The 27,732-nt window shown below is 31.8% G+C and overlaps 2 protein-coding genes across 3 annotated transcripts in view; one reads left to right on the top strand and one right to left on the bottom strand.

Annotated features, from left to right (window-relative positions):
• The window catches only part of LOC114324627 (ecdysone receptor), a 1,502,986-nt gene that overhangs the window by 1,045,553 nt on the left and 429,701 nt on the right, over positions 1-27,732 (bottom strand). The window lies entirely within an intron of this gene.
• On the top strand, positions 138-5,104 carry LOC114324628 (uncharacterized). The gene is made up of 2 exons (XM_028272501.2): positions 138-370; positions 4,829-5,104. The coding sequence occupies exons 1-2, from the start codon at positions 202-204 to the stop codon at positions 4,906-4,908; spliced, it is 249 nt and encodes an 82-aa protein (XP_028128302.1). The 5' UTR covers positions 138-201; the 3' UTR covers positions 4,909-5,104.

Below are 27,732 nucleotides of genomic sequence, written 5' to 3'. Positions count from 1 at the left end.
TCTGGGTTTGGGTCTAACTATACCATACTACTACTAAACTTTTTCTTATTTTACAAAGTTTAAAAAACGAATGACAATGTTTCTGACAAATGTCAATAAATCTACAAAATAAATCAGATTTTGACAAATAGTAATTTACACTTATATACATTCTGCTAAACTTTTATTTTTAATTATACCACTGTAAAAAGAAAATATATTATGCCCTCTGTTCCTAAGAGTTCTAGACCTATGAAGTTCCCATACACCTTTACAGCAAAACTAGTACAATTTCCATACAAACATTATTTTAAACACAACTGGATATACAGATATTACGTTTTTGGAGTTATAGCTTCGTTGCCCATTTTTATGTATTTGAGCAGGTTGGGTAAGTATTTTATTTATTATTTTATGTTTATTTTTATTTATTAAAGGTCTACTAGGATATTTATCTACACTACTCCAATAAATTAGTGCATCTTAAGATTGGAACATTTTTGATGTCTCGAATTTTCTAAATCTGTTGTCTGATTTTAATTATTGAAATGATGAAATTATGACCCACAAATGTTCGATAGGGTTAAGATCTGGACTATGCGGTGGCCAACTCCGAAGATTTACCTGTTGTAAATATTCGGTTATAATTCGTAAGTCGTGATTTCTTGCATTATCCTACATTAGCAAATAATTGTTATCAATATAAGGAGCCGATAGCATGGTAGCTAAGTCCTTCGCTATGCAAGATCACTGCTTGAACACACTCACGCTATGTAACACACTCATCACGGGTCAAACTCCTTGTAGCGCGTTCTATTTCCAAACAATAACAAAAATTATAGACTTAATTAAATCTTTAAATAATAAATCTACTAATTTTCACAACAAATCAGACACTTTTTGGCTATTAACAGTTCGACATTTATAAAATTGTTAATTTCTCATAGCCTACTTTAGAAATCGAATTCTACATTTTGTGCCTACTTATTTTTTTTTATTTATTTCTATATTATTATGTTTGAAACAGGTTTTTGTACCACTTATGTTTGTCGAATATACAGGGTGTAACGAAAATACAGGTCATAAATTAAATCACATATTATGGGACCAAAAATAGTTCGAATGAACCTAACTTTCCTTAGTACAAATATGCACATAAAAAAGTTCCAGCCCTTTGAAGTTATAAAATGAAAATCGGTTTTTTTGAATATATCGAAAACTATTAGAGAAAGAATTATAGTGAAATTTGTGCACCCTATCAAAATTGTATAGGGGTTTTGTTCCCTTAAACCCCCCCAAACTTTTGTGCACGTTCCAATTAAATTATTATTGTGGTACAATTAGTTAAATTCAATATTTTTAAAACTTTTTTGCATCTTAGTATTTTTTCGATAAGACAGTTTTTATCGAGCTGCGGCTTCGTTTTTAATATGCTAACATAAAAATTTTATGGGGGTTTTGTTCCTTTAACTCCCCCAAATTTTTGTGTACGTTCCAATTAAACTATTACTGCGGTACCATTAGTTAACATTGTTTTTAAAATTTTTTTGCAAATTTGTATTTTTTCGATAATGCACCTTTTATCGAGATGTGGTTTCTTTTTTAATATGGTTCAAAATATACCTAAAAATGTAAATCATAAATAAATTTTTATATTATTACCAAGTCTCCATAATCGTACTTAGCCATATACAAATATGTGGTGGATTTGACAAATATTCAAAATATCTCGATAAAAGCTGATTTTTCGAAAAAGTACTAAGAGGCAAAAAAGTTTTTAAAACATTGTGTTTAACTAATGGTACTACAATAATAATTAAATTGGAACGTACTCAAAATTTTGGGGGGTCTAAGGGAACAAAACCCCCATAAAATTTTTATGAGGTGTCCAAATTTCACTATATAAGATACTACTACCATAAGAATACCATATGCCTATTTTCAATAAAAGATTTCTAATAGTTTTCGATATATTGGAAAAAATCGATTTTCATTTTGTAACTTCAAAGGGCTGTAACTTTTTTTATGTGCACATTTGTACTAAGGTAAATTGGGTTCAATCGAATTATTTTTGGTCCCAGAATATATGTGATTAAATTTTAGACCTGTATTTTTGTTGCACCCTGTATACACAAATCAGTGTTAGAAAATTCTAGTTTTCGTTTAAATCTCCATTTTATTACCAATTCCAGCACCGAAAGTAGGGTAAGTTTTGTCATAAAGTCTGAAGAGTTCTATAATGTGAACAAATAAATGTGCTCAATATCAGCAAAATATCATCCGATATGTCACTTTTGTTAACTTCTCTCTCAGTTCTTTTTAGATAAACCAGCCAATAAATTTTTATTAGGCACGTCCACACAAACTTCAACAAGAAATATAAACCTTCTTCTAAATCACATCAGGCAATTCTAGAATATTGAGGCAAAATACTCTTGACAGTTGGCTGAACAAGAGCTTATATTTGAGGAAATAACTTTTATTTTTCATTAGAACTGAAATAAAAAAGCGAAATAAATATCACGTCATATTAGGATTATTTATATGCACATCCTAAATAAAACAATTTTTTTATGGCACAAATATATTTTTTCGATTCTATAAATAAATTTTGGATTAAGTTAAAGCGTTGCTTATATATTTAGACAAGCCGAAAATGGCGGGTTCGTTGGGAAAAATATTCCCATGAGATGTTTTTGCATAATTACATTCGTGAGACATCCCAGAATAAGGTTCAAGAAGTCGCCCAAGTGAAAATGGGCCAAATTTTTTTTTAACAATTTTTTTAATCCAATTGCAAAAATCAATATTTTGGCCCGGACAATTTTTTTGTAGGTTTTTTGGACCATTCTGGATAAAAAAGGTCTCTTATAATTTTTCTCTAAACTTGATCGTTTTCGAGTTATAAGCAATTTAAAATTGAAAAAAACGAAAAATGGCGATTTTCAAGGCTTAGTAACTCGGTTAAAAGTTATTATTATGAAAGTCAGAAAGTGACTAAATCAAAGTTTAATGCCCCCCTACAAGATCCCGAAGAAATTTTTGTCATTACTTTATTACTAAGCTGTTATTTTTAGTAATAATATTGAGCGCCATGCACGTGGTAGTCGGCCGTAAATGCTGAGTGGGAGAGAGATGCCACTCCGGCAGTCCAATTGTGCATCTTACGTGCATGGCGCTCAATATTATTACTTAAAAATAACAGCTTAGTAATAAAATAATGACAAAATTTTCTTCGGGATCTTGTAGGGAGGCATTAAACTTTGATTTAGTCACTTTCTGACTTTCATAATAATAACTTTTAATCGAGTTATTAAGCCTTGAAAATCGCCATTTTTCGTTTTTTTTTTTTCAATTTGAAATTGCTTGTAACTCGAAAACGATCAACTTTAGAGAAAAATTATAACAGAACTTTTTTATCCAGAATGGTCCAAAAAACCTATAAAAAATTGTCCGTGCCAAAAATATTGATTTGTGTAATTGGATTAAAAAAAATTGTTAAAAAAAATTTGGCCCACTTTTCACGTGAGCGACTTCTTAAACCTTATTCTGGGATGTCTCACGAATGTAGTTATGCAAAAAAATCTCATGGGAATATTTTTCCCAACGAACCCGCCATTTTCGCCTTGTTTAATGGCATGATCAGAAACAGGACGATGTTTTTTGACTTTTAAGCGCATGAAAAACACGCATAAATAACGTAAGACATAAATATTTCGATGAAAAGATTATGAAAAAAATTATTTGTGTGAAATAACTTTGAGCTGATTTTGTTTTTAAAAAATTTTGTTCTATTTTTTACAAACGTAAGAAGGCAAGTAACATACCATACAAAAAATAATTATTCAGATCGCCTAAAATCTTCAAATTTCCATAAAAAATATTTTTGGATTCATTTTAACCCTTCATTTCTACATCAAGATTCGAATTGACTATTCATAATAACGGACCAACATTACATGTGGAACAATTATACAGTAATGAGCGCGCTAATAACCGGGAAAATAACGCAAAAGATGGAAAACATAATGCATTGTGAAGTAAAAAGAGATGAAACTAGTAGAGGTGGAAATCATCGATATTAACGTATAAATTAACATTACATTACATGTAATCCCACAAAGGTGGGAAACTATGTAATGTAATATTAATTTATACGTTTATATCGATAATTCCCACCTCTACAAGTTTCATCTCTTTTTATTTCAGAATGTATTATGTTTTCCATCTTTTGCGTTATTTTGCCAGTTATTAGCACGCTCATCACTGTATAATTTCTTCACATTTTAAAAATACATAGTTTTTATAATGAGTTGTAACCAAGAGGCATGAGCGATTTTAAAACATCTTTCTGGTGTCGACAATTAGGTCTTTGTATTTTGTACTCTGTATATTACACAAGTATTTGTACGTGTCACACTCAAGTATCTAATACTATACTAAGTAATGTTGTCTCATGTCTATCAATTCCTTTAATTTTGTGAAGATTACATTAAGAGAAGTGTATATTCTGATAAATGTCACGAAAAATAATACTATGGTGTATTCCACGAACATACGTCTTTTTTGGATTATCGCGACAACGAATATTTTAGTGTGCAACATAAGAAGTACGAAAGTATTTTGCCCTAATAATTACTCCAATAAACAACAATATAATTTGTAATTTACTTTCGTTCTTCATATTTTGCACAGTAAAATATTCGTTGTTGCGATAATCCAAAACAGACGTATATTCGTGGAATGGGGTATATTTATAATAGATCTTGTTTCCCATCACTTTTTTCGGAATTCTTATAAGTTTATATGTGATAGATAACTTTAAAATTATATTATGCATTATTTTTAGCTCATTCGCCAGGAAATGTTGAACAATGGAAAGAAATTAGAAGAAAAGAAGAGGAGGAACAACGTCATAAATTCGCTTGAACATTTTTATGTTATATTTACATACTTATTTTATATTTAGGTCCTATTTATTTTACTTTGATTTGTAATGAATTAGGTATACCTTTTTTATATCTACATTTAGTTTTTTTTTTATTTTTTATTGATCCAGTCATACTATTGATGCATGTTATGTGATGGTATTTTTACATAATTACAATAAAAACAATGTCCAAAATCCACAGAATAAATTTGCTACTCCTAGGACCTAGGGCTTTCTAGTTCTATGAAAACATTCGAAAGCTTCGCATTTAATAAAGGTATAGTCCAGGGCGCATCTGTTTTGAGATGGACATTGAGAGGTAACTCATATTTTTTTGCAGAAATTGCTTGGAAATAACTCATATAATAATACTTGAGTTATCCTCCCACTCAAAAAGGTCCGGAACATTGTTTAAATAATCAAAATGTCAAAAAATGAAGGAAAAATTCGATTTTTTTCTTTGTTTTTTGATTATAACTTTCAAAGTATTCACTTCCGAAAAGTTGCACTGACATAAAAGTTGCGTAATTAAATTTCCTACAATATAGGATTGGTTAAACATTTTAAAAATTGTCACCCTTGTTGCAAAATAGTAATAATTGCCAAAAAACCACAAAAAACTAGTATTCGCATTTTACGCTTTTATGCTACACTTAGGACCTTCATATTTTACCCTGAAAAACTTTAAGATATAATAAAACAATACTGTAAGTTTCATTAAGATAGATTTAATAGATTTTGCAAAATAAATTTTGCAATTCAGTTTTCGCAAAAAAATTAATTTTTTCAAAATGTTGCAGGACTGAAAATAAAGCAGATAGTTGAAAGTTGAATTTTTTTTACATATAGAAGAATACAGTACCTTTCATTTGCAATTTGCAAAATTAAAATCGATTAACTACCACGGTATCAGGAATTTTCTAAACGAAACATTAATTTTTGGTGCTACGCGTAGGACAGCGGTGCTCGATTCACACAAGTTGATTTCCACCAAAATTTCTTCCAATCTTTATCTAATATATTATCTTCTTACTCTATATTTTGTTGTATTTTAATATTTTAATTCCACAAAAATCAAACTAAATTGATTGTTGTTTGTGAAGTATTGTTTAAACAATTGCATATGTTTAAAAATAATAAACTTTTATTTTCTAAGTTAAAATATATGAACAAAGAAAGTTTTTGCTAAAAAAAATGTTGTTTCAAAGGACAGAGTATGTGTTATTATTTTGCAATAAACAAATTTATTTATTTATATCGAAATATACTAAAAATTAAAATTTATTAATCATTATCAAAAGTCATTGGAATGCCCTATCAGAGCAAACTATCCGCTATTATGCGCGTAGCACCAAAAATTAATGTTTATTTAAAAAAAATTCCTGACGCCGTGATAGTTAACCGATTTTAATTTTGCAAATTACAAATGAAAGGAACAATATTCTTCTATATGTAAAAAAAATCAACTTGTTGTCTGCTTTATTTTCAGTCCTGCAACATTTTGAAAAAATGAATTTTTTTTTGCGAAAGCTGGATTGCCAAATTTATTTTGCAAAATCTATTAAACCGATCGTAATGAAATTCTCGTTGTTTTATTATATTATATAGTTTTTCTGGGCGAAATATGAAGGTCCTAAGTGTAGTATGAATGGTTGAAAAACGTAAAATGCAAATACTTGGTTTTTATGTTTTTTTCGCAATTATTGCTATACTGCAACAAGGGTGACAATTTTTAAAATTTTTAACTAATGCTATATTGTAATGCTATATTGTAATGCTATATTGCAATAAACAAATTTATTTATTTATATCGGAAATTTAATTACTCAACTTTTATGTCAGTGCAACTTTTCTCGGAAATGAATACTTTTAAAGTTATAATCAAAAAACGAAGAAAAAAGTTGAATTTTTCCTTAATTTTTTGACATTTTGATTATTTAAACAATGTTCCGGACCTTTTTGAGTGGGAGGATAACTCAATTATTATTATATGAGTAATTTCCAAGCAATTTCTGCAAAAAAATATGAGTCACCTCTCAACGTCCAAATGTACTAATATATGTTTACAGATGCGCCCTGGTCTAAAAGGTAATTCTGTTTTCTTAATTTGTTTTATTCAGCGGCAGAGAAAATCATCTTGTTCTTTTAATATATAAATTAGTTTTTTGCAGCTCTGTGTCACACCTACATGACGCAAACTAACGAATACATCGTACCATAAAACAGAAAGAGAATTACCTATAAAACCGTACCAATGATGGATGTTTACTGCCTTACCGACCGATTCGATGGGATATAAAAGGTGTTTTGAAAATGAATTCACTGATTAGTTATTGCCGTATTAGGTTATGTACTTTCCGGTTTAGGAAAATTTGTAATCTGTATGGAATAGGCCGCTACCAAACGGAAAAAGTGGAATTAAATGGAATTTTCTTTGATACTTACATACAGGATATTTTGTATTTGGGTTTTAATTAACCGGAAAGTGAGATAATTAATATTATGTAGTTATTAAAAAAGTAGCTGTTTCAGCTGATCTACTTAGATTACATATCAGATATGAAAATTTGCAATAAAAGTGACTTGGTTTAATTTTTTTAATGTAAATACAAATCCATCAAATGTTAACACAAAAAATTGATAATTCTGCCCCCTCCGACCCCCAAAAAAAGGCGTTTAAAAATATGAATCTTGAGAGCTACATTGGGCAGATAGGTCTTGGAAGCGGTATCCAAAGAGATAATATTGTGCACGCCAAACCACTATTATATGGTGGGAAAATGAAATACAAGTAACAACAGTTTACTCTAATATATTTATTTAATTAAAGAAGGTACAATAATTATTGTAGATACAAGTGTATAGATTTATCATTTGTTATAATATTCATAAATCGCAATACGCAACTGGCCGATATCTAAAAACCATGATAATTTACCAATTAAAGATAAAACGGGCTCCACACTCTCGGCGAAGTTACTTCGCCAAAGTTGACCGAAGTCCGTATTAATCGCCGTCCACACTCTCGCCGAAGTCGATCGAGGTTCAACAAGTACGAGAGTGTAGACGGCCACCTTGTGTAACTTTACCTAACTTCTTTCTACTTCCGAAATCTGTCGGTCTGGCGCGTCCGAGTCAAAGGGATCTTTGTCGGTATCTCACCGCTTGAATGTGTTCCTCGCGAAGTAGAACGAGTGTGTGCACTTCGGACTTTGGTCAACTTTCGCGAAGTAACTTCGCCGACAGTGTGGAGCCCGTTTAAAAAGCCCGCACTTCACTCTCGCCGAAGTCGATCGAGGTTCAACAAGTACGAGAGTGTAGACGGCCACCTTGTGTAACTTTGACTAACTTCCTTCTACTTCCGAAATCTGTCGGTCTGGTCAAAGGGATCTTTGTCAGTATCGCACCGCTTGAATGTGTTCCTCGCGAAGTAGAACGAGTGTGTGCACTTCGGACTTTGGTCAACTTTGGCGAAGTAACTTCGCCGAGAGTGTGGAGCCCGTTTAAAAAGCCCGCACTTCACTCTCGCCGAAGTCGATCGAGTTTCAACAAGTACGAGAGTGTAGACGGCCACCTTGTGTAACTTTGACTAACTTCCTTCTACTTCCGAAATCTGTCGGTCTGGTCAAAGGGATCTTTGTCAGTATCGCACCGCTCTTTGTCGGTATAGCACTTCGAACGAGTGTGTAGAGAGGGTACTTCGGACTTCGGTCAACTTTGGCGAAGTAAGTTCGCCAAGAGTGTGGAGCCCGTTTAAGACCATAATTGAGAGCCAGGAGTAAAAAATCTGAACAAAAAATTACAATTTCAAAAGGGAAACAAACTTCAAAAATAAACAGCCAAGAAAATAATATAAAGTTAAAAATATGCGATTTATAAAAAATAATATTCTACTCTTTGCATGAAACTAAGTAGACTAATTGACAATGTCACAATTAGGACCATGCTGCCCAATGTGATACATTTTATAAAAGTATATTGCAAATAAACCATAATGTATTAGTGCCTAAAACTTGTAAATAATCAACCTTAAATAACATGAAAATATACGACTTAAATTAGTTTTCATAAAGAACATAAAATAGAATAGTATCAGTAAACTGAACTTACCTCTTGTATTGATGGCTTAAAAACGGCGCACACTTACAGAACAATAAAATAAATCAACAAAACCTAATACTTTGATACCTTCATAGATAAAAGTGTTTTTTGATTGGGTAGAACGCGATCTTATTCTTCAAAAAATATGTCACGTATTTCAGCGCCATTTCAGCACCTGGTTAATTGGAAGGATACTACATCTGGCCTCCACATAAGTGGTCTGTAGCTTCGACATGATAGGTGTTAATTTTAAACGTTCTTTTAGTTGATTGGATAGGAAGGGTAGCGTAATCTAGCCTCCATGCTAGGTACATCATAGCCTCCATACGGTACTTCCAATATTTAATATTTTATTCAAGTGGACAATAAAGGTAAAACACAAACAACTTTTGTTTCTTAATTATTTATTTATACAATAATGTGACATTTTACATAGAAATATGAGTATGTATTTAATTTGGATTAAATATATGTTTACTTGTTGAATTTTTCCACCGTCTAAACAAAACAGCTGATCGGAGCCATTAGACCTAACAAAACGCGAAATAAAATGTGTATTTTAAAACTGTTGGATAAACAGTACCTACAATCAGAAAAACTCTACATTACAATCAGAAAAACTTACCTTTAACAAGGTACTCGATTACTAAATAACAAAAATATCAAAAAACACGACTGAATGACTGAATATCAGCTTTTTATGGTGACACAAACACATCACATATAATGACTGAACACAGATTCACACACAGATAGATAGCGCAGGATTTGTCAAAAGTCATGTTCCACCAATCACGATGCCGACATCAGCGCCTCTGACAAATTGGAAGGAAAATAAATACGATTACATTTTTTTATTAGAGTGCGTGGGGCATGGACACCTTTTAAATCAAACAGAGATTGACAAGGTTTAAACTATTAAAAAAGACAGCAATATATAAAAAATCGATTATAAAGTCATGTATCTTGTAAGACACATTGGGCTAAAGAGAGTTAACTCAAATTTTTTGTTTCTTGCTTACCAACCCTTATTATATTTTTGCCGTTTAACATAAGGATTTGTAAGTATCTATTACTCATATTGCTTTGCATCCATTAATGTAGTTCTACTGAACTTCATAGTATAATAGAACTTTCCAAATAATTATTTTGAAAGTCTTCCTAGATTTAAGAAAAAAATAATAACTTTTTAGATTTGATAATTTGAAGTTATATGTACTTCTTTAGACGCGATTGGGAATAACGTTGAGAGTAAATTTTTATTTTCTGTCGTTTTATAAAAACGACAGTATGAAGCACGCATATACCGAAAGTATCCTAGTTAGTTGCTAAATCTTTCAAGATATGTATGTATCAATGCAAATAAAGTGAGAAAAAATATATTGGTGTTTTTAATAAATAATATATTTATTATAATTTTTGTGTCTTTGGATTTGTCTTCACTGGAAATAAGATAATTACTATCCATTAAAATATGGCGAAAAGAAAATTAAAAATTTGTGTAGAAAATCTGACGTTTTTTAGATTCTCTACGATTTATCAAGGGAAAAGTAATTGCGGGGAAGCTACGGTTCATAAAAAATAACGTATTAACGTTATTTTTAATTTTGGTATTATTTTAAGTATTAAAATTAGTTTAATATTTAAACAAAAATACAATTAAACTGTTAAAAATATATTTATTGCGTTGAAATTATAATAATAGAAGTCTAACTTCTCACGTGCGTACAAAGTACACACACTCTTTTTTATGTAAATTTCTTGTGGTAAATATATACACCTTGTGTATCCTTTAAATACCTTTTAGTGCATTTCTCAGCAGTCTACTAAAATGATCTCATAATACTCTCGTTTCAATTCTATTATTAAGGGATAAATTATTATTTTTCACCATCTATTGTTCTAAATAGTACATATATCTATTTTAAATAATTTTGAATGACATAAAAGTATAATCGATTACTAAACATAAAAACATTGATTCTTTTTCCAGGGTAATAAGGTGTATGTCCTTACAATTTTTTTAAGAATGTATTTTTAAGCTCGCCTCAGAAATGTTTTCTAAAGTATCTTTTGTCAGATAAAATATTCATATGGAACTCCTTTTCCTTTCCTAAACTTTCGATTTTACCATACAAAACATACTGCTGCTTTATATACAAAGTGTATAAAGTTATGAAAAGGGAAATAATGTCAAAACTTATTGTATCAGATGAATTGACAATTTTCTCCCAAGTTTTCCCATTAAAATGTTTGTGCGTCAAGGGCAGAGGGTAAACAATTATTATATATTTTCGATTTTCACTTTCTCCGTGTTGTCATTCATAGAGGATTCGCGCGAGGCAATATATTTGGATTCTTTTAATTACGTCTCTGAGGAGCAACAATCTCACAATACACACACTTACAGTGGCGTACACATTTAATAAACATCACAATTTATATGTATATAGGTTTTTTCTAAATAAGTAAGACAAACTTTAAGGGGTAATTTACATAAAAAATAATGACATATTGCTCTATAAACATATTCGCAAAATATTCGTTTCCGAGATATGGGGTGTTAATTTTTTTTTCAAACTGCCAATTTATTTATTACTCCAACACCAGTTGGCTTATATTCATCATTTGCGCGCGTACGGGTAATAATCTGAATTTTTAAGAAAAAAATAGTACACCACTGAGATATGTCAAATTAAAAATAATTTTTGAATTCCTCGTACAATTTGTGACAAGAAATACATCTTGCCTTTTTTCATATGAGGCGCCGTTTTTATACAAAAAAATAATACATCTTAACGCTTACAACGTATTACGAGCTAGTTTCCACATGCATAGAAACTCATTTCAAATACATACTTTGTAAACGCAAAGATGTTTTATTTTTTGCATAAAAACGGTGCCTTATATGGAAAAAAAAGCCAAGAAATATATTTTGATTACAAAAATGATTTTTTCTTTGAAATATCTCAGTGGCGAACTATTTTTTTATTAAAAAAATTCAGACCAATACCCGTACGCGCGTCAATGATGAATATAAAATTCTTCTGTCACCTGTGGAGGAGGTAATTTTGAACATTTGTTGCAGCTTTGCGCCTAGTTTAAATCGTATTAGTGTTATTTTTTGTTATTGTTCTAGTTTAGTATTATTGTATTAGATAGTTTTTGATAATGAAAGAAATGAAAATACGCGCTAAGGTGTTTAGTTTATTTTTCTACATAAAAACGGTGCACCATATGAAAATAAGGTTTTTTATAATCACGATCTTGAGATTATTGCTGAGAAAAATTATTGATAACATCCTTAAAAGGAAGAGAAAAGGACTCCTTTGAGATACTCCTTTTTAACCAAGTATTGAAAACATTATTCGTCTTTTGTGAGCGATTTGACAAACTCATAATATTAAGTTTTATTTTTTTAATCACTAGGAAGATCTCTTAGCTAAGACAAGAGAAAATCTGCATAGAGTATTTTTTTGAAAAATCCTGATGTCCTAGACATTTTTTGATTATAATTTTTGTTTTAAACGCATCAAGTTACATTAAAATTTGTAGGTTTTTGTTTGAAGACTTGTGTTATATAACACGAACTTCGTCAATGCAGCGCAACCTAAAATAACACGGAAAGATAAAGTGTAAGGGCAATACCGTCCCTGGGATGACCGCAACATGCATAATCACTATGCATCTGTTAATATTTATAAGACAAAATTTATGAAATTTAGTCGCCAACCTTACAACAATACTTCTCTTTAGATAGATCAACAAATCATTGAGAGATTTACTCACATTAAATAACTGCGATGCTACATAACAGGCCAACTACATAGAGTAAAGAGATCAAATGCAGAATTTAAGAGCAGTTCGCACAAAGTTTCTAAAAATGAAATCATTCATCTGTAACAACAGCTTAAACCTAAAATTTAGTCAAAGAATAGCCAAATGCTATTATATTTCGTCAGTCTTGTTACATGGCAATAAGATCTGCACTCTGAAGGAAGCGTTCAAGTATTACGTAACGCGATTTTTCAAGATTTTTGACCCCCCCTCCCCCGTTACGTAACGCATTCTAATGGGCGTTTAACTATTGCGCAACGCAATTTTTGAAGATTTTTGAGCCGCCCCCCCCCCCACCTGCGTTACGTAATACTTGAACGGTCCCGAAGGCTGAAACGATCAATCGCCTAGTGGAGTTTGAGATGTTTGCTGCACAGAAAAATTAGTTCGTGAGTTACGGAAAACTATTAAAATAAGAAAAAATAAATAAGAAAACTATTAAAAAAAAATGAAAATGCAATCGTTATACCTAGGGCAAGTTCTTAGAGGAGGGCGGTACAGAATTCTTCAACATATCATGAAAGGTAAAAATCAAGGGCCTCAGAGGAATTAGAAGAAAGCAGATGTCATGGCTGAATAGCATTCGCCATTGGACAAGAATATGCAATGCCGAACAACCATTCTTATAAGCTAAAGACCGTCAACAATTCACCAATGTAATTGTCAACATTAGAAGAACCTAAAATGTCACTAAAACAAGAAGAAGGCTTATGTTAAGGTGTACAGTTGGTAGGAAGGATCAGTAAAATATTTATCAATATGAAAGATTTCGTCCAACAAAATTTCATCGTAATATTATTTTCTTAAAACAAATGAGTTTTCAATCAAATCACCTACAAATATATACCGATGCTTCAAAACAAAGTGGTGGTGTGGGGTGTGCCTTTTACATATCATCATTATAAATCCATAAGGAAAAATTTCCTGTAGCTGGCTGTATACCATTAATTACAAAAATTGAAGAAAAATATCTTCTGTGTAAGAGGTATATTTATTTGAAAACCCCAATAAAGGGTCACATTTAAAAACAGAACGCTTTCGCTCTAAAGAGAGCATCATCAGTGTTCTAAGCAAGCTCTACATGCTAAGCCACCAAAAATACATGGGTTAAAACCCTTAAAGTTTTAACCCATGTTTTAGTCGGCATTTTAAGGGTTTTAACCCATGTATTTTTGGTGGCTTAGCATGTAGAGCTTGCTTAGAACACTGATGATGCTCTCTTTAGAGCGAAAACGTTCTGATTTTTAATGTGGCCCTTTATTGGGGTTTTCAAATAAATATACCTCTTACACAGAAGATCTTTTTCTTCAATTTTTATCATTATAAATGTTAAAACAAAACAAAGTTTTCCGACACATCAATATTTTCAGCAGAAACTAGAGCTATCATAAAAGCATGTCAATACATCGAAAATCAAAATCGAAAATAAATAAACATAATATTATCCGAAAATATGGAAAGAATATTTAAATAATAGAACAGAAGCAAATTATACAAGCTACAAGGAACAGAGAAACATAGTAAAACAAATGGTAATGAGCGAGAAACAGAGAAGTTGGACAGAATTTGGAGAAAAAATGGAAAGAGATAATAAAGGTAATCAGAAGCTATTCTACAAAGTACTCAAAAATCTGAGAAAAGAAAAAGTAGATATAAATGCAAGTGCAATAAAAAACGAAGCTGGGGAGATACTGATCGAGGAGGAAGAGATAATGGAAAGATGGAAAGAATACTTCAAGAATCTACTAAACACAGAACAGAAAGCAGACAATCAAGATGATGAAATGGAAGAGGAAGAATGGAATGTAGAAAGAGAGGTAATAAATGAAGATATAACTAGAGAAGAGTTAGAAGAAGCTATAAGGAGTCTAAAGAACGGGAAAGCACCAGGAAGAGATAATATAACATCGGAAATGATAAAATATATGGGAAATAGTGGAAAACTAGTATTATTAGATATATATAGACAAGCATGGAGGGAAGAAACAACGCCTGAAGATTGGAGAATGGGCTTAATATTGCCAATACACAAGAAAGGTGATAACAAAGATTGTAACAATTATAGGGGACTAACATTATTAAGCACAATAACAAAAATATACGAGAAAATAATAGAGAAAAAATTGAACTTGATCACAGAAAACACATTAACAGAATCTCAAAGTGGATTTAGAGAAGGTAGAAGTACACAGGATCATATATTCACTTTGAAAGAAGTTATTAGCAGGAAGTGGATAGCAGAGAAACCCATATATTTAGCCTTTATGGACATGGAAAAGGCATTTGATAAAGTCAATAGAGAAACAATTTGGAAATGTTTAAAAAGGAAAATGTAGATCAGAAACTAATAAGGGTAATACAAAGTTTATATAAAGAAACAAATAACTGTGTAATAAGATATAATATGATATCAGAAAAATTTGCTACAAATGTGGGAGTTAGACAGGGAGGGGGATTGAGTCCGCTTCTTTTCATAATATTTATGGATGAAATAATAAGAGAAACGAAACAAAGAACTAAACCAATATACATAGGATATAGGAAATTAGAACAAATAGGGATGACAGAATGTGCATTTGCGGATGATGTGGTTATTACGGCAGGAAACGAGAAAGGCCTAAGAGAAAGCTTGATAGTATGGAATGAGGTATTAACAAAATACGGTTAGAAATTGAATAAGAGTAAGACAAAGACAATGGTAATAGATAAAAATAGGAAAAGGATAAATGTGCAAATAGATGGAGTAGAAATAGAGCAAGTCAGTAAATATCAATACCTAGGTGTAATATTTGAAGAAAACGGAAAACAAGAAATAGATATAAATTATAGGATACAAAAAACAAATAGACTATATTATGCAATAAACAGTGGAATTGTAAATAGACGAGAAATATCAAGAAAAACGAAAATGAGTGTATACAAAACTGAGTATAGACCTGTACTTACATATGGATGTGAATCGTGGGTATTGACAAAAAGGGATAAAAGTAAATTGCAGGCAATAGAAATGAAATATCTAAGAAGAGTAATGGGAGTGACAAGAAGAGATAGAGTTAAGAATATAAAAATAAGAGAAGAATTAGAAATAGAACCAGTAGAAACTTATATAGAAGAAAGACAGCTGGGTTGGTGGGAACACCTTCAAAGAATGAGTGATAATATACCTGTTAAAAGAATCTGGGAAAGCAGAAATATAGAAAGGAAAAAACGTGGTAGACCAAGAAAACAATGGAATGCAGTAATAATGGATATTTTGGAAAAGAGTGGAACAACATGGAATGATGCCAAAAAACTAACAGAAAACAGAAAGATATGGAAGAAATTTACGAAGAACAAAAAAGAATAAAAGAAACAGAAACAGATCCCTACACCTCAGGGTAGAAGGGATAAAGATTATATATAATATTATCCGACTCATTATCTGTTTTTAAAAGTTTCTCTAGTCAACTACTGTATATGAAAATTATATTAACGTAACGATTTAAAAATACTATTATCTAATCTAATAACTATACAGATATACGTAGTATATCTGTATAGTATTATTTGCGTGGATAAAAGCTCATATTGGTCTTGAAAATAATGAAAAAGTATATCAGTTGGCAAAACACAGCATATTATTCGGTAGCGAAGAAGCATTGAATGATACTGGACTTTAAGAATACGTAACCATAAGTAAAGCCAGGCTACTGATATTTAACTGGAAACTTCAATGAAATCAATACTGTCTAGTCTAAATCGTCCGACACGGCACACTCTTTTACATCCGAAACTCCTGACAGATTATTGGCATAAAAATTTAGATTTTTCAAGATCACGTCGGGGTCACCAATGTTTCGTGGTTGTGTTGCGTGTGATAACTTTATTGTCCACGGAAACTATAGTATCCTCCTCTATTTATAACAGTTGTTATGTAATGTTATATGCAGTTATGTCAGTTCATATTTTATTAGTTGTCAAAATATATTTATCGAAATGTTCTACTTATTCAATCTGCAGATATAACAAATTGGCGACGAGGTAAATCAGATTTTTATAATAATATTTTTATACAATCGATGTTTACGATGTGGTCAGCAACATCTTGTTAAAAACTGTAAAATCAATCCCATCCTATTTGTTATATCTGCAGATTGAATAAGTAAAACATTTCGATAAATATATTTTGACAACTAACAAAATATGAACTGACATAACTACATATAACATTACATAACAACTGCTATAAATAGAGGAGGAAACTATAATCTCCCACGCTATTTTGAACTTAAAAAAATAGAAAAGAATTAAAAACCTAAATCTAAAATCTTGACTTAAAAAGTCGAATCCGTTCAGATCTTCTTAACTGTGGAAGATCATTACGTTCTTCAACAGCAGGTTCATTAATGGGTACCGCAGCAGGTTCATTAATGGGTACCGCAGCAGGTTCATTAATGGGCACCAGTTCATTATCAGGATGATCAGGTTCTATCATTGGATCTACATTTTCGTTGATTGGATTTGGATGTAAATGGACTGGAGGTTGGATAGATGGCAGAAGATGCAGGGGGAGTTCTTGATACTGTGGCTGATAATGAATTACTTATGGTTCGTTTACAAAGGTTACATTCTTTTTAGGTACCATGGTTTTACGAATTTGGTCAATGTGACGTTTTAAACAATAGCCATCATCAAGTTGGACTTCGTAATGTAACAATCCATAATTTTTAACAATTGTGGCAAATTTCCAAAGTTCCTGGTTACCTTGGTAATACCGTACTTGTACTCTCTCCCCCACATTGAATTGTCTTGCACCATTGGGTTGATTTTCTGATCTTCTAAGTTTTGGTGGACGTAGTGCGTCGAGTTTGATTCTTAAACATCTGTTCAGGTACATTTCAGCTGGTGATTTTCTACAGGAAAGTGGTGTCGCTCTATATTTTAAAAGAATTTCTTGTACTTTCTTACTCATGGGTAAACGATCAGTAGACATAGCTTTTAGTCTCATTTTTAGGGTTTGAACGTTTCATTTAGCTAAGCCGTTTGTAGCAGGATGACCAGGAGCAATAAACTTTTGAAAAATACCATAAGTTTATGAAATTTTTTTAAATTGATCACTTACAAAAATTGTAGCCTTGTCTGACACCATAACCTGAGGATATCCGTGAGTAGAACATATCTCTAACAGAAGATCGATGGTTTTTTCTGATGTTGGCGCATCCCTAAGAATTTTGATTTCAGCCCAGCGTGATTTAGCGTCAACCACAACAAAAAAATAAAAACCTTGGAATGGACCCGCATAATCAATATGGATGCGGTCCCAATTTTCTGTTGGAGTATCCCAGTGGTGCAGTGGAGCTTTTGAAGGTGATTTTCGAATTTCAGCGCAAGGTTGACATGACTTGACCATAATTTCAATGTCTTTGTCAATGTTTTTCCAATAGCAATACTTTCTTGCAAGTTGTTTCATCTTTGTAATACCTATGTGAGTTCTGTGGAGTTCCGATAGGACCAGTCGTTGGAGTTGAGTTGGAATGACAATTCTCTGACCTTTAAAAAGGATCTCGTCTTCTATGATTTTGTGATTTTAAATCAGATTTAATTCTTGATAAAATAGGATCTTCGTCTGTGGCATCTTTGATATTTTGATAGGTTAGATCGTATGTTGAAATTTCTTTTATTGACTCATGACAGATAGATTTAATTTCTTCGTTGAGAATTTTTTTTAAAGAAGATGAAGGTTGATTGATAGAAGCTCTAGAAAAACAGTCGACGTTAACGTGATCAGAAGATTTTCTGTATTCGACTTCGTAATCAAATCCTGATAAAAATGATGCATATCGAAGTAGTCTAGCAGAAGTCATTGAAGGTAATTTTGAATTTTGATGAAAAATTCTCGTTAGAGGGCTGTTATCAGTGATGAGTTTAAACTTACGCCCAAAAAGATACATGAAGAAGTGATTTACTGAAAACATAATTGCAAGTGCTTCTCTGTCTAACTGTCTATAATTTTGTTCACATTTGGTAAAGAAAGTACAAGAAATTCTTTTAAAATATAGGGCGACACCACTTTCCTGTGGAAAATCACCAGCTGAAATGTACCTGAACAGATGTTTAAGAATCAAACTCGAAGCACTACGTCCACCAAAACTTAGAACATCAGAAAATCAACCTAATGGTGCAAGACAATTAAATGTGGGGGAGAGAGTACAAGTACGGTATTACCAAGGTAACCAGGAACTTTGGAAATTTGGCACAATTGTTAAAAAGTATGGATTGTTACATTACGAAGTCCAACTTGATGATGGCTATTATTTAAAACGTCACATTGACCAAATTCGTAAAACCATGGTACCTAAAAAGAATGTAACCTTTGTAAACGAACCAGAAGTAATTCATTATCAGCCACAGTATCAAGAACTCCCCCTGCATCTTCTGCCATCTATCCAACCTCCAGTCCATTTACATCCAAATCCAATCAACGAAAATGTAGATCCAATGATAGAACCTGATCATCCTGATAATGAACTGGTACCCATTAATGAACCTGCTGCGCTACCCATTAATGAACCTGCTGTTGAAGAACGTAATGATCTTCCACAGTTAAGAAGATCTGAACGGATTCGACTTTTCAAGTCAAGATTTTAGATTTAGGTTTTTAATTCTTTTCTATTTTTTTAAGTTCAAAATAGCGTGGGAGATTATAGTATCCTCCTCTATTTATAGCAGTTGTTATGTAATGTTATATGTAGTTATGTCAGTTCATATTTAATTAGTTGTCAAAATATATTTATCGAAATGTTCTACTTATTCAATCTGCAGATATAACAGAAACAAATAAAATAATAAAATTAAATAAAACGTAAAACAACTGTTGATAATATATTTTTGGTAAAAAGCGTGGTTATTTCTCGAGGAGGATGTGTGGTTAATCTTTCCCGACCGAAGACTTGTGATGGACTGAAGTCATATTAATTTTGTCATCATATGGTTTCAGATTTAAACGCCCTTAAAAATGAAATTTATTGATGTAAGGGGCTGGGTGATGTAATTTACGGTATTTCGTTTCGTATTATACATGAATAAAAAGTTTAGGTAATTAAAAATATAAATACGTTTTTGTATATTATGAGCGGAACAAATGTAAATTTTAAATGAGACGTATTATTTCTTTTAGGGAGAAAAGGTATTAAAAATTAGTAATTAAAATGAATAACTAAAGAAATAATAATTGTAGCTTGTCGCTACAATACGATGTTGTTACTATCTCTCGACTAAAATTCTATCATATAAAGTCAATTTAATACTATCGGATGTGTGCGAAAAGTTCCATACAATAATATATTTTACATGTGACAAGTAGCTATGAAATACAAAGAAATATATTGAATATTCAGATATTACAAGAAAACATTTACACCCGTACCTACAATCTTATGAACTTACTAGCTTTGAACAAACCGTAGCTTTTTGGATTCTTGTAATCTAGATTATGTTAAGTCTTGTAAATTGAAACTTTAGATTAGGTCTAGCTTTGTTACCTTTGTTTATTGTCCCTTATCCCTTAAAATACCCCTTATCCCGTGGTCTACTTAGTTTGTGGTTAGTCACCCTGAACGACCCCTGGACGCGAAAAGTTTTTTCCCTTGCCTATTCTTGATTTTTCGATTAGATTCGTAATAGTCCTGGTGTGTGGTAGGTTTAGTTAGGCGTTAATTTTAAGAAATGTTGCTGGCTAAATGTTTTTTTGGTATTATTATTTCCAAATTCTAATCATGTTCACGCTTAACAGTTGTACGCATTTGCAAAACACTTTCCTCAACTAAAATATTTTATTACCGACGAGGGTTGCATTTGGGTTTAATAATTTTGATTGCGATATGAAAATATTTTAATAACCGGATGAAGTAGAAAACCGACGCCGACGCTGCCTATTTAATCAAAAAGCGTAATTGTCAAAATATTCCAAGCAATATTCGCCTTTTAACAACCCAATTTATTAGAACGAGCAAATCTTAAAATAGCAAGAGTAAAACAGAGAGAGAAAGAAGCCGATCAATTTAATAGAGAGAATTAAAGAGGGGCTAATTACCGAACAACAGTCGAATTAAGTTTATTAATTGAAAGTAAAATATGATTGGAACAAATTAAATCAACAGAGGCTTGTTAATCCAGTCAATCAGTGGCCCAACATGTCCAAATGTTAGATGACTCAAAGAGTAATCAAACGGAAAGTATATAATCTCGTCCATTTCAGAACAGGCACACATTTTTATTAAACAAAATTGGAGACATGCCCTTTATAAAAATCTATTTTATTTTAATAGACAAGGGGAAAACGGCGGGTTCGTTGGGAAAAATATTCCCATGATCTTTTTTTGCATAATTACATTCGTGAGACATCCCAGAATAAGGTTCAAAAAGTCGCCCACGTGAAAAGTGGGCCAAATTTTTTTTAACAATTTTTTTAATCAAATTGCAAAAATCAATATTTTTGGCCCGGACAATTTTTTTGAAGGTTTTTTGGACCATTCTGGATAAAAATGGCCTCTTATAATTTTTCTCTAAAGTTGAACGTTTCGAGTTATAAGCAATTTAAAATTGAAAAAAACGAAAAATGGCGATTTTCAAGGCTGAATAACTCGGTTAAAAGTTATTATTATGAAAGTCAGAAAGTGACTAAATCAAAGTTTAATGCCCCCCCCCCCCCCTACAAGATCCCGAAGAAATTTTTGTCATTATTTTATTACTAAGCTGTTATTTTTAAGTAATAATATTGAGCGCCATGCACGTGGTAGCCGGCCGTAAATGCTGAGTGCGAGAGTGATGCAACTCCGGCAGTCCAATTGTGCATCTTACTTGCACTCACATTTACGGCCGCCTACCACGTGCATGGCGCTCAATATTATTACTTAAAAATGACAGCTCAGTAATAAAATAATGACAAAAATTTCTTCGGGATCTTGTAGGGGGCATTAAACTTTGATTTAGTCACTTTCTGACTTACATAATAACTTTTAACCGAGTTATTAAGCCTTGAAAATCGCCATTTTTCGTTTTTTTTTTTCAATTTTAAATTGCTTATAACTCGAAAACGATCAACTTTAGAGAAAAATTATAAGAGACCTTTTTTATCCAGAATTGTCCAAAAAACCTACAAAAATTTGGCCCACTTTTCACTTGGGCGACTTCTTGAACCTTATTCTGGGATGTCTCACGAATGTAATTATGCAAAAAAATCTCATGGGGATATTTTTCCCAACGAACCCGCCGTTTTCGCCTTGTCTATAAACGAAAACTTTGTTTATTTACGTATTTAATTTCACAATATGGAAAATTGCTATTATTATCAAAAGTTGTTTAAAATTAAAAAATATGTTTTAATGTGCAATTGTATCCTTCTAATGTAAATATTGTGAACTATAAAAGCACTTTACTCTTGAGCGAAATTCATATTTTTTGACATACCTCGAATAAAATTGAAAAAATTTGATATATTATGGTTGCGTCTTAGATTTTAGACTATGCAGATCTTTTTATGGAGAATAACTTTTCTTCGTAAAATTAATAATAAAAGAGTTATAAATGAAAATGATGTTGGGTATCAGTAATTTGAGAAAACCTTTCAAATATTTTTTTTATTAGAAAGATGTAATTGCATATTTTATATTAGACCATAGTTTTTTGTTCAAAATATAGAACAAAAATTAAATATAGAACAAATTTGATATGTGCTGCTTGAATCTTAGGGTTTAGACCATGCAGAATATTTTATGAAGAATAACTTTTTTCCTAAAATTAAAAATAAAAAAGTTTAGACCAATCTAGGTTATCTAATCTTCCTAGAATTTTTAAAATAACCCTTTTTTTAGAACGATTTCCAGAGTGAAAATCGAAACATCAAACATCAGTTAATTAAAATAGTTATTTTCCTAACTGCCGCAGTCGAGTGCGGGGAAGACACTTTCCGCATGAGTTAGGAACAATATTTTTTCTAGGGCAGTACGTTTGGAAAAAAGCCACAACAATAGAGTTATATCAATTTTTATTTAGAAGTGAAAATACACAAATTAATTCTTTGAAAAGGTTGTCAAAACCAAACTTTCAATATAATGGGTTACCACGACGACGATTCAAAACCATTGTAATTGTCTACTGATCTGACTTTTAAATATTATGTCAAAATAATTTTATTTCATCGAATTATCGCGCTAATTTCATTCAAACATGGACACAATAAGATAAATTTGAAATAAACTAGTAAATAATATCTAAATATTAGTTTATTGCATGTATTATAATATATTATAATGCCATATTACAAGGAATTTTACTTTCCCGCACGCCGTGCGGAAAAGTGCAACTTTCGGAAAGGAAATGTGTGCGTGAAAGTGGCTCTTTTAGCACGGCCGTAGAAAAATGTAATTTTCGTTACACCAATAATTGTGGCTCAATCCCATATAAACATAATAATTAAATTACAACTTTACTTACCCGTTTACTACAACTCATATCTGCTTCATAATCCAGATTATAAAGTTGCTTACCTGTAAAAACAAAAGATAATTGAGATAGAATTATCCGAAAACTGACAGAATATAGTTACTAACTGTGACAGCAAATTACAATATTAGACAGATATAACAAAGTTCGTAACTATCTAGGGATAGTTTGGCCTACAAACTAGGTAAAACTTCAACAAAAGCTCAACCCGTTCAATTCAGTTATGCCAGGGATATGATATTAGAAGTTTTCCTTATCATTTTATTTACAGAGACATAGACGAAAATAGTTAAAATATTTAAATTAGGAATTCTTGCAATTTAAAATCACAAGAAAACTGTTAACAAATAATACCATTAAAAAAAACTTTAGAACATATTATGAAACGATTCAACCAAAATTAAGTTTCAGTTTTGGTAGGTATCTGATACGGCCATAATTAGCTGCCATCCCCTAAAGCTAGTAAAATTGGTCCCTTGATAGTTTAGATGTTCGGCTTATTACCCCTTAACTTGTCCGTATACATCGATTTACCTTTGATCTCCTGCTTAAATTGTTACAAAGAGTTCATTAGTGGACCAGCCTGAGTAGATTTCATTAAGGAACATCTTTTAGATCGTCATTATGTGTAGTGTTGCCGACATTTGTCGTTAAAGTACCGCATATTAGGGTTAGATCTTCATTTGGAATGTTGACGATTGTTGTTTCTAATTTTTCTAGAAAATCCTCTACTTTTATGGTGTCTGATGCGCTGGTTGGCGCACAAACTTATATGCTATTGAGTCTATTTGGTTTACCTTCCAGTTTAAGAAGAACTATATTATCACGTACTTTCAACTCGACGACAGATTTTTGTTATCTTGGTGTGACCATATGGCAACACCTATATAGTTCTGCGTCTAACCGCCAGAGAAGTAACCGCCAGTGCTACACACTAACATTCGCGTGGCTCGTGGAGAATTTCGCACTCCTTGACTCAGACTCAAGATGGTGCCGGTCATCATTCGGACTGCGTGGCAACATCCGAGGTATTCTTTTGACATCACGCATAATTTTTTGGGGATAATAATCCAATGGATTCCCCTGTCCTATTCGCAGTGTCACAACCATTTTGTTGATACAGCTCCGCTTGAGAAAATCCATTTCTTATGCGGCTTATCTTGGTCCTGTCGGTTACTGCTGCTCTCCGTCAGAAGTGTGGAGGGAAGGGTATATGGAGATTCGATGGGTTACAGGATTGGGACCTATTTATCCCTAGGAAAATAACTTAGGAGAGAAACAATAGTTGGTGTGGTGTAGGGGTAAGGTTGTCAAACTTTGAAGTAGTCTGTTCTTTACTGGGAACTGTAAAAGAGTACTACCCGCTATCCCCCTTTTACAAATCATATAATATTATAATATGGAACAATAAACAGGTATATATTCAATGAACTAAATACGATTAAGCCAGTTTAAGTTTAATAGAAGAACAGTAGATACAGGTCGGCAATGGCATCTAAAACCACCAGTAATAAATACTAGTAATACTACCAGAATTATTTCAGGTTTAGTAGCCTATTTAGGCTTTTTTTATTGTTCTGAAGCTATCTTTACGCTCCTATTATTAATAATACAACATAAAGTGAAAAAAAAAATCATATTAAGAAGGAATCAAATATTACAAGACAATCGTAAAGTAAATCCTGAATAAAAAATATAGAATAATAATTCCACTTTTATAAAAAATATATTTTTATAATACGACGTTTTTATTATGTATAGGATACAATATAAAAAAATTCATACAGTGCACTGGAATAAGTATTATCCCCCACTTATTAACTTACTTATTTTTAGCACATAAGCAAAACGCTCGGACAGGTCGATTTTTAAAATAATTTTAGTATATTATAGCATCAATGTTTCGAACTTTACGCGATCCCTCTTCAGGCGACAGGCATAACTTTGATTTTTTTAAATGGAAAAGTAGATCATGTGACACCTCATTTAAAAGCTTTTGAGATACTGGTTACAAAAATGTATATTACTTTAATCCTTTTTAAGAGAGTAGGCGCACAATTTCGGTCGAATTATTTTTAAATGCATTCAGTTTTTTCGAATCCTGAGAAAACTAATAAGTATTTTTGAAAAATTTAAACGCAGAATAAAATATTTCAGTATTATTGATGGTCGAAAGTCCCTGAGAACTTCTATAATGTTTATTTTAATAAGTCACAGGGGTAAAAAAAAGAGAAAATTTATTCTGATTTTTAATTTCAAATATATCATTCAAAAGCAACTTTTTGTTTATTCTAAGGAACTCTTTGCCTTTGGTAATAATCTAATATTTCATTCTGCGTTTTAACTTTTTCAAAAATGCTTATTAGTTTTCTCAGGATTCGAAAAAAATAAATGCGTTTAAAAACAATTCAACCGAAATTTTGCGCCTACGCTCTAAAAAAGGAATAAAGTAATATACATTTTTGTAATCTGTATTTTAAAAGCTTTTAATGAGGTGTCACATGATGTACTTTCCCATTTAAAAAAATCAATGTTATGCCTGTTACCTGATGAGGGATCGCGTAAAGTTCGAAACATTGATGGTATAATATACTAAGATTATTTTAAAAATCGACCTGTCCGAGCGTTTTGCTAATGTGTTAAAAATAAATAAGTTAATAAGGGGAGGGTGGTAACACTTATTCCAGCGCACTGTATAAAACAATTATTTTTCAAATCAAAATGTCAATTTAAAAAACAAAAAGGATTTCCGATACTGGGAATGGAACCCGAGCCTCCTGGGTGAAAACCAAGTATCCTAGCTAATAGAGCATTTTGGATGTTAGGTATGGAGATAAATACTTGGCATAATATAAGTTCTAGTGCAGCAGTATTAAGATAACTACGATTCTTTGGAATAATAAAACTCCATGCATCCATGTAAAAGCTGATGAATATTGCATTGTCGTCGAGTTCTGAGCTATTCTTAAAATTTTCGGATATTTACAAAATTTTTCGGATAAAGTGACAAAGACACAGACAAAGAACAAGTGAATTAAAATAAAAATGTGTACCATTTTTATTCGGTTGCAATGCGAAGGCAAACCAATCTTACTTTTCAATTAGAATACGGAGTGCAGTCCAGTTCCTTTAACCGCGATTTTCTGCTCTTATTGGAGCTTCATCAGAAGGAACGTAGGCACTGTTATCCATACTCCAACTAAATTGCATCGAGAGGTTTTCCCACACATCGCAACCAAAGTGATGATAATAGGTGGCAAGCGCCATCTGGCAATTGAAAGACGAAGCAAGTTTTCAATCCTAATAGTAAATTAATAATATTGAAAAATATCAAAAATCACTAAAAGGTTTTTAAATTGAAAACTTATTGGTACATTTTCATGGTAACACCTCCAAGACTTCTATAATTTGCAAGTCATATGGATGCTGCAGTGAAGACGAAAGGGAAGGAATTCTACACTCTGCAATTCACATCCCCCGTCTGCAGCCGGCAAAGTTCCAACTGAAAAATGCACCTGGTTACTCTACGGAGTAATACGAAAAATAAAATAAAAATGTGTACCATTTTTATTCGGTTGCAATGCGAAGGCAAACCAATCTTACTTTTCAATTAGAATACGGAGTGCAGTCCAGTTCCTTTAACCGCGATTTTCTGCTCTTATTGGAGCTTCATCAGAAGGAACGTAGGCACTGTTCTCCATACTCCAACTAAATTGCATCGAGAGGTTTTCCCACACATCGCAACCAAAGTGATGATAATAGGTGGCAAGCGCCATCTGGCAATTGAAAGACGAAGCAAGTTTTCAATCCTAATAGTAAATTAATAATATTGAAAAATATTAAAAATCACTAAAAGATTTTTAAATTGAAAACTTATTGGTACATTTTCATGGTAACACCTCCAAGACTTCTATAATTTGCAAGTCATATGGATGCTGCAACAAGTGAATTATATAAAAACGTTTTAAATAGTCAGCTACCAATACGAACTTTTTAATGTTATCTGCATCTCAGAAATACGTCATTTAAAAAGTTATACCTACATTTAATTGTATTAACATCGAAAACACGGTGACAACCTATTTAGAATTAAAAATTAGCGAGGACTCCATTTTTATGTAAATATTTAATTTTGGTTGAAGGCAACCTTCATATTCTACAGTAACGATTGCTTCTCGCGTTACATATCCCTATAAACATTGATGTAATAGTATAATTACATACGTTAACTGCCTAGTAAGCTCGTTAATTTCCGTGTTCTTAAAGGCTTTGACTAATTAAAATTTACTTACTCAATAACCATTCGGATTTGTTTGATGTTTGATCCATGCAGCAACGCAAAACCGTCAAGTCGGTAATACGTAAATTATTTTTTATATATCTTCTTCTTTACGTGCCATCTC

Source organism: Diabrotica virgifera, chromosome 2 (genome assembly GCF_917563875.1).
Source record: "Diabrotica virgifera virgifera chromosome 2, PGI_DIABVI_V3a".
NCBI lineage: Eukaryota > Metazoa > Arthropoda > Insecta > Coleoptera > Chrysomelidae > Diabrotica > Diabrotica virgifera.
Note: the sequence above shows the minus strand (reverse complement) of the source record. Positions and strands in the feature narration are given on the sequence as shown.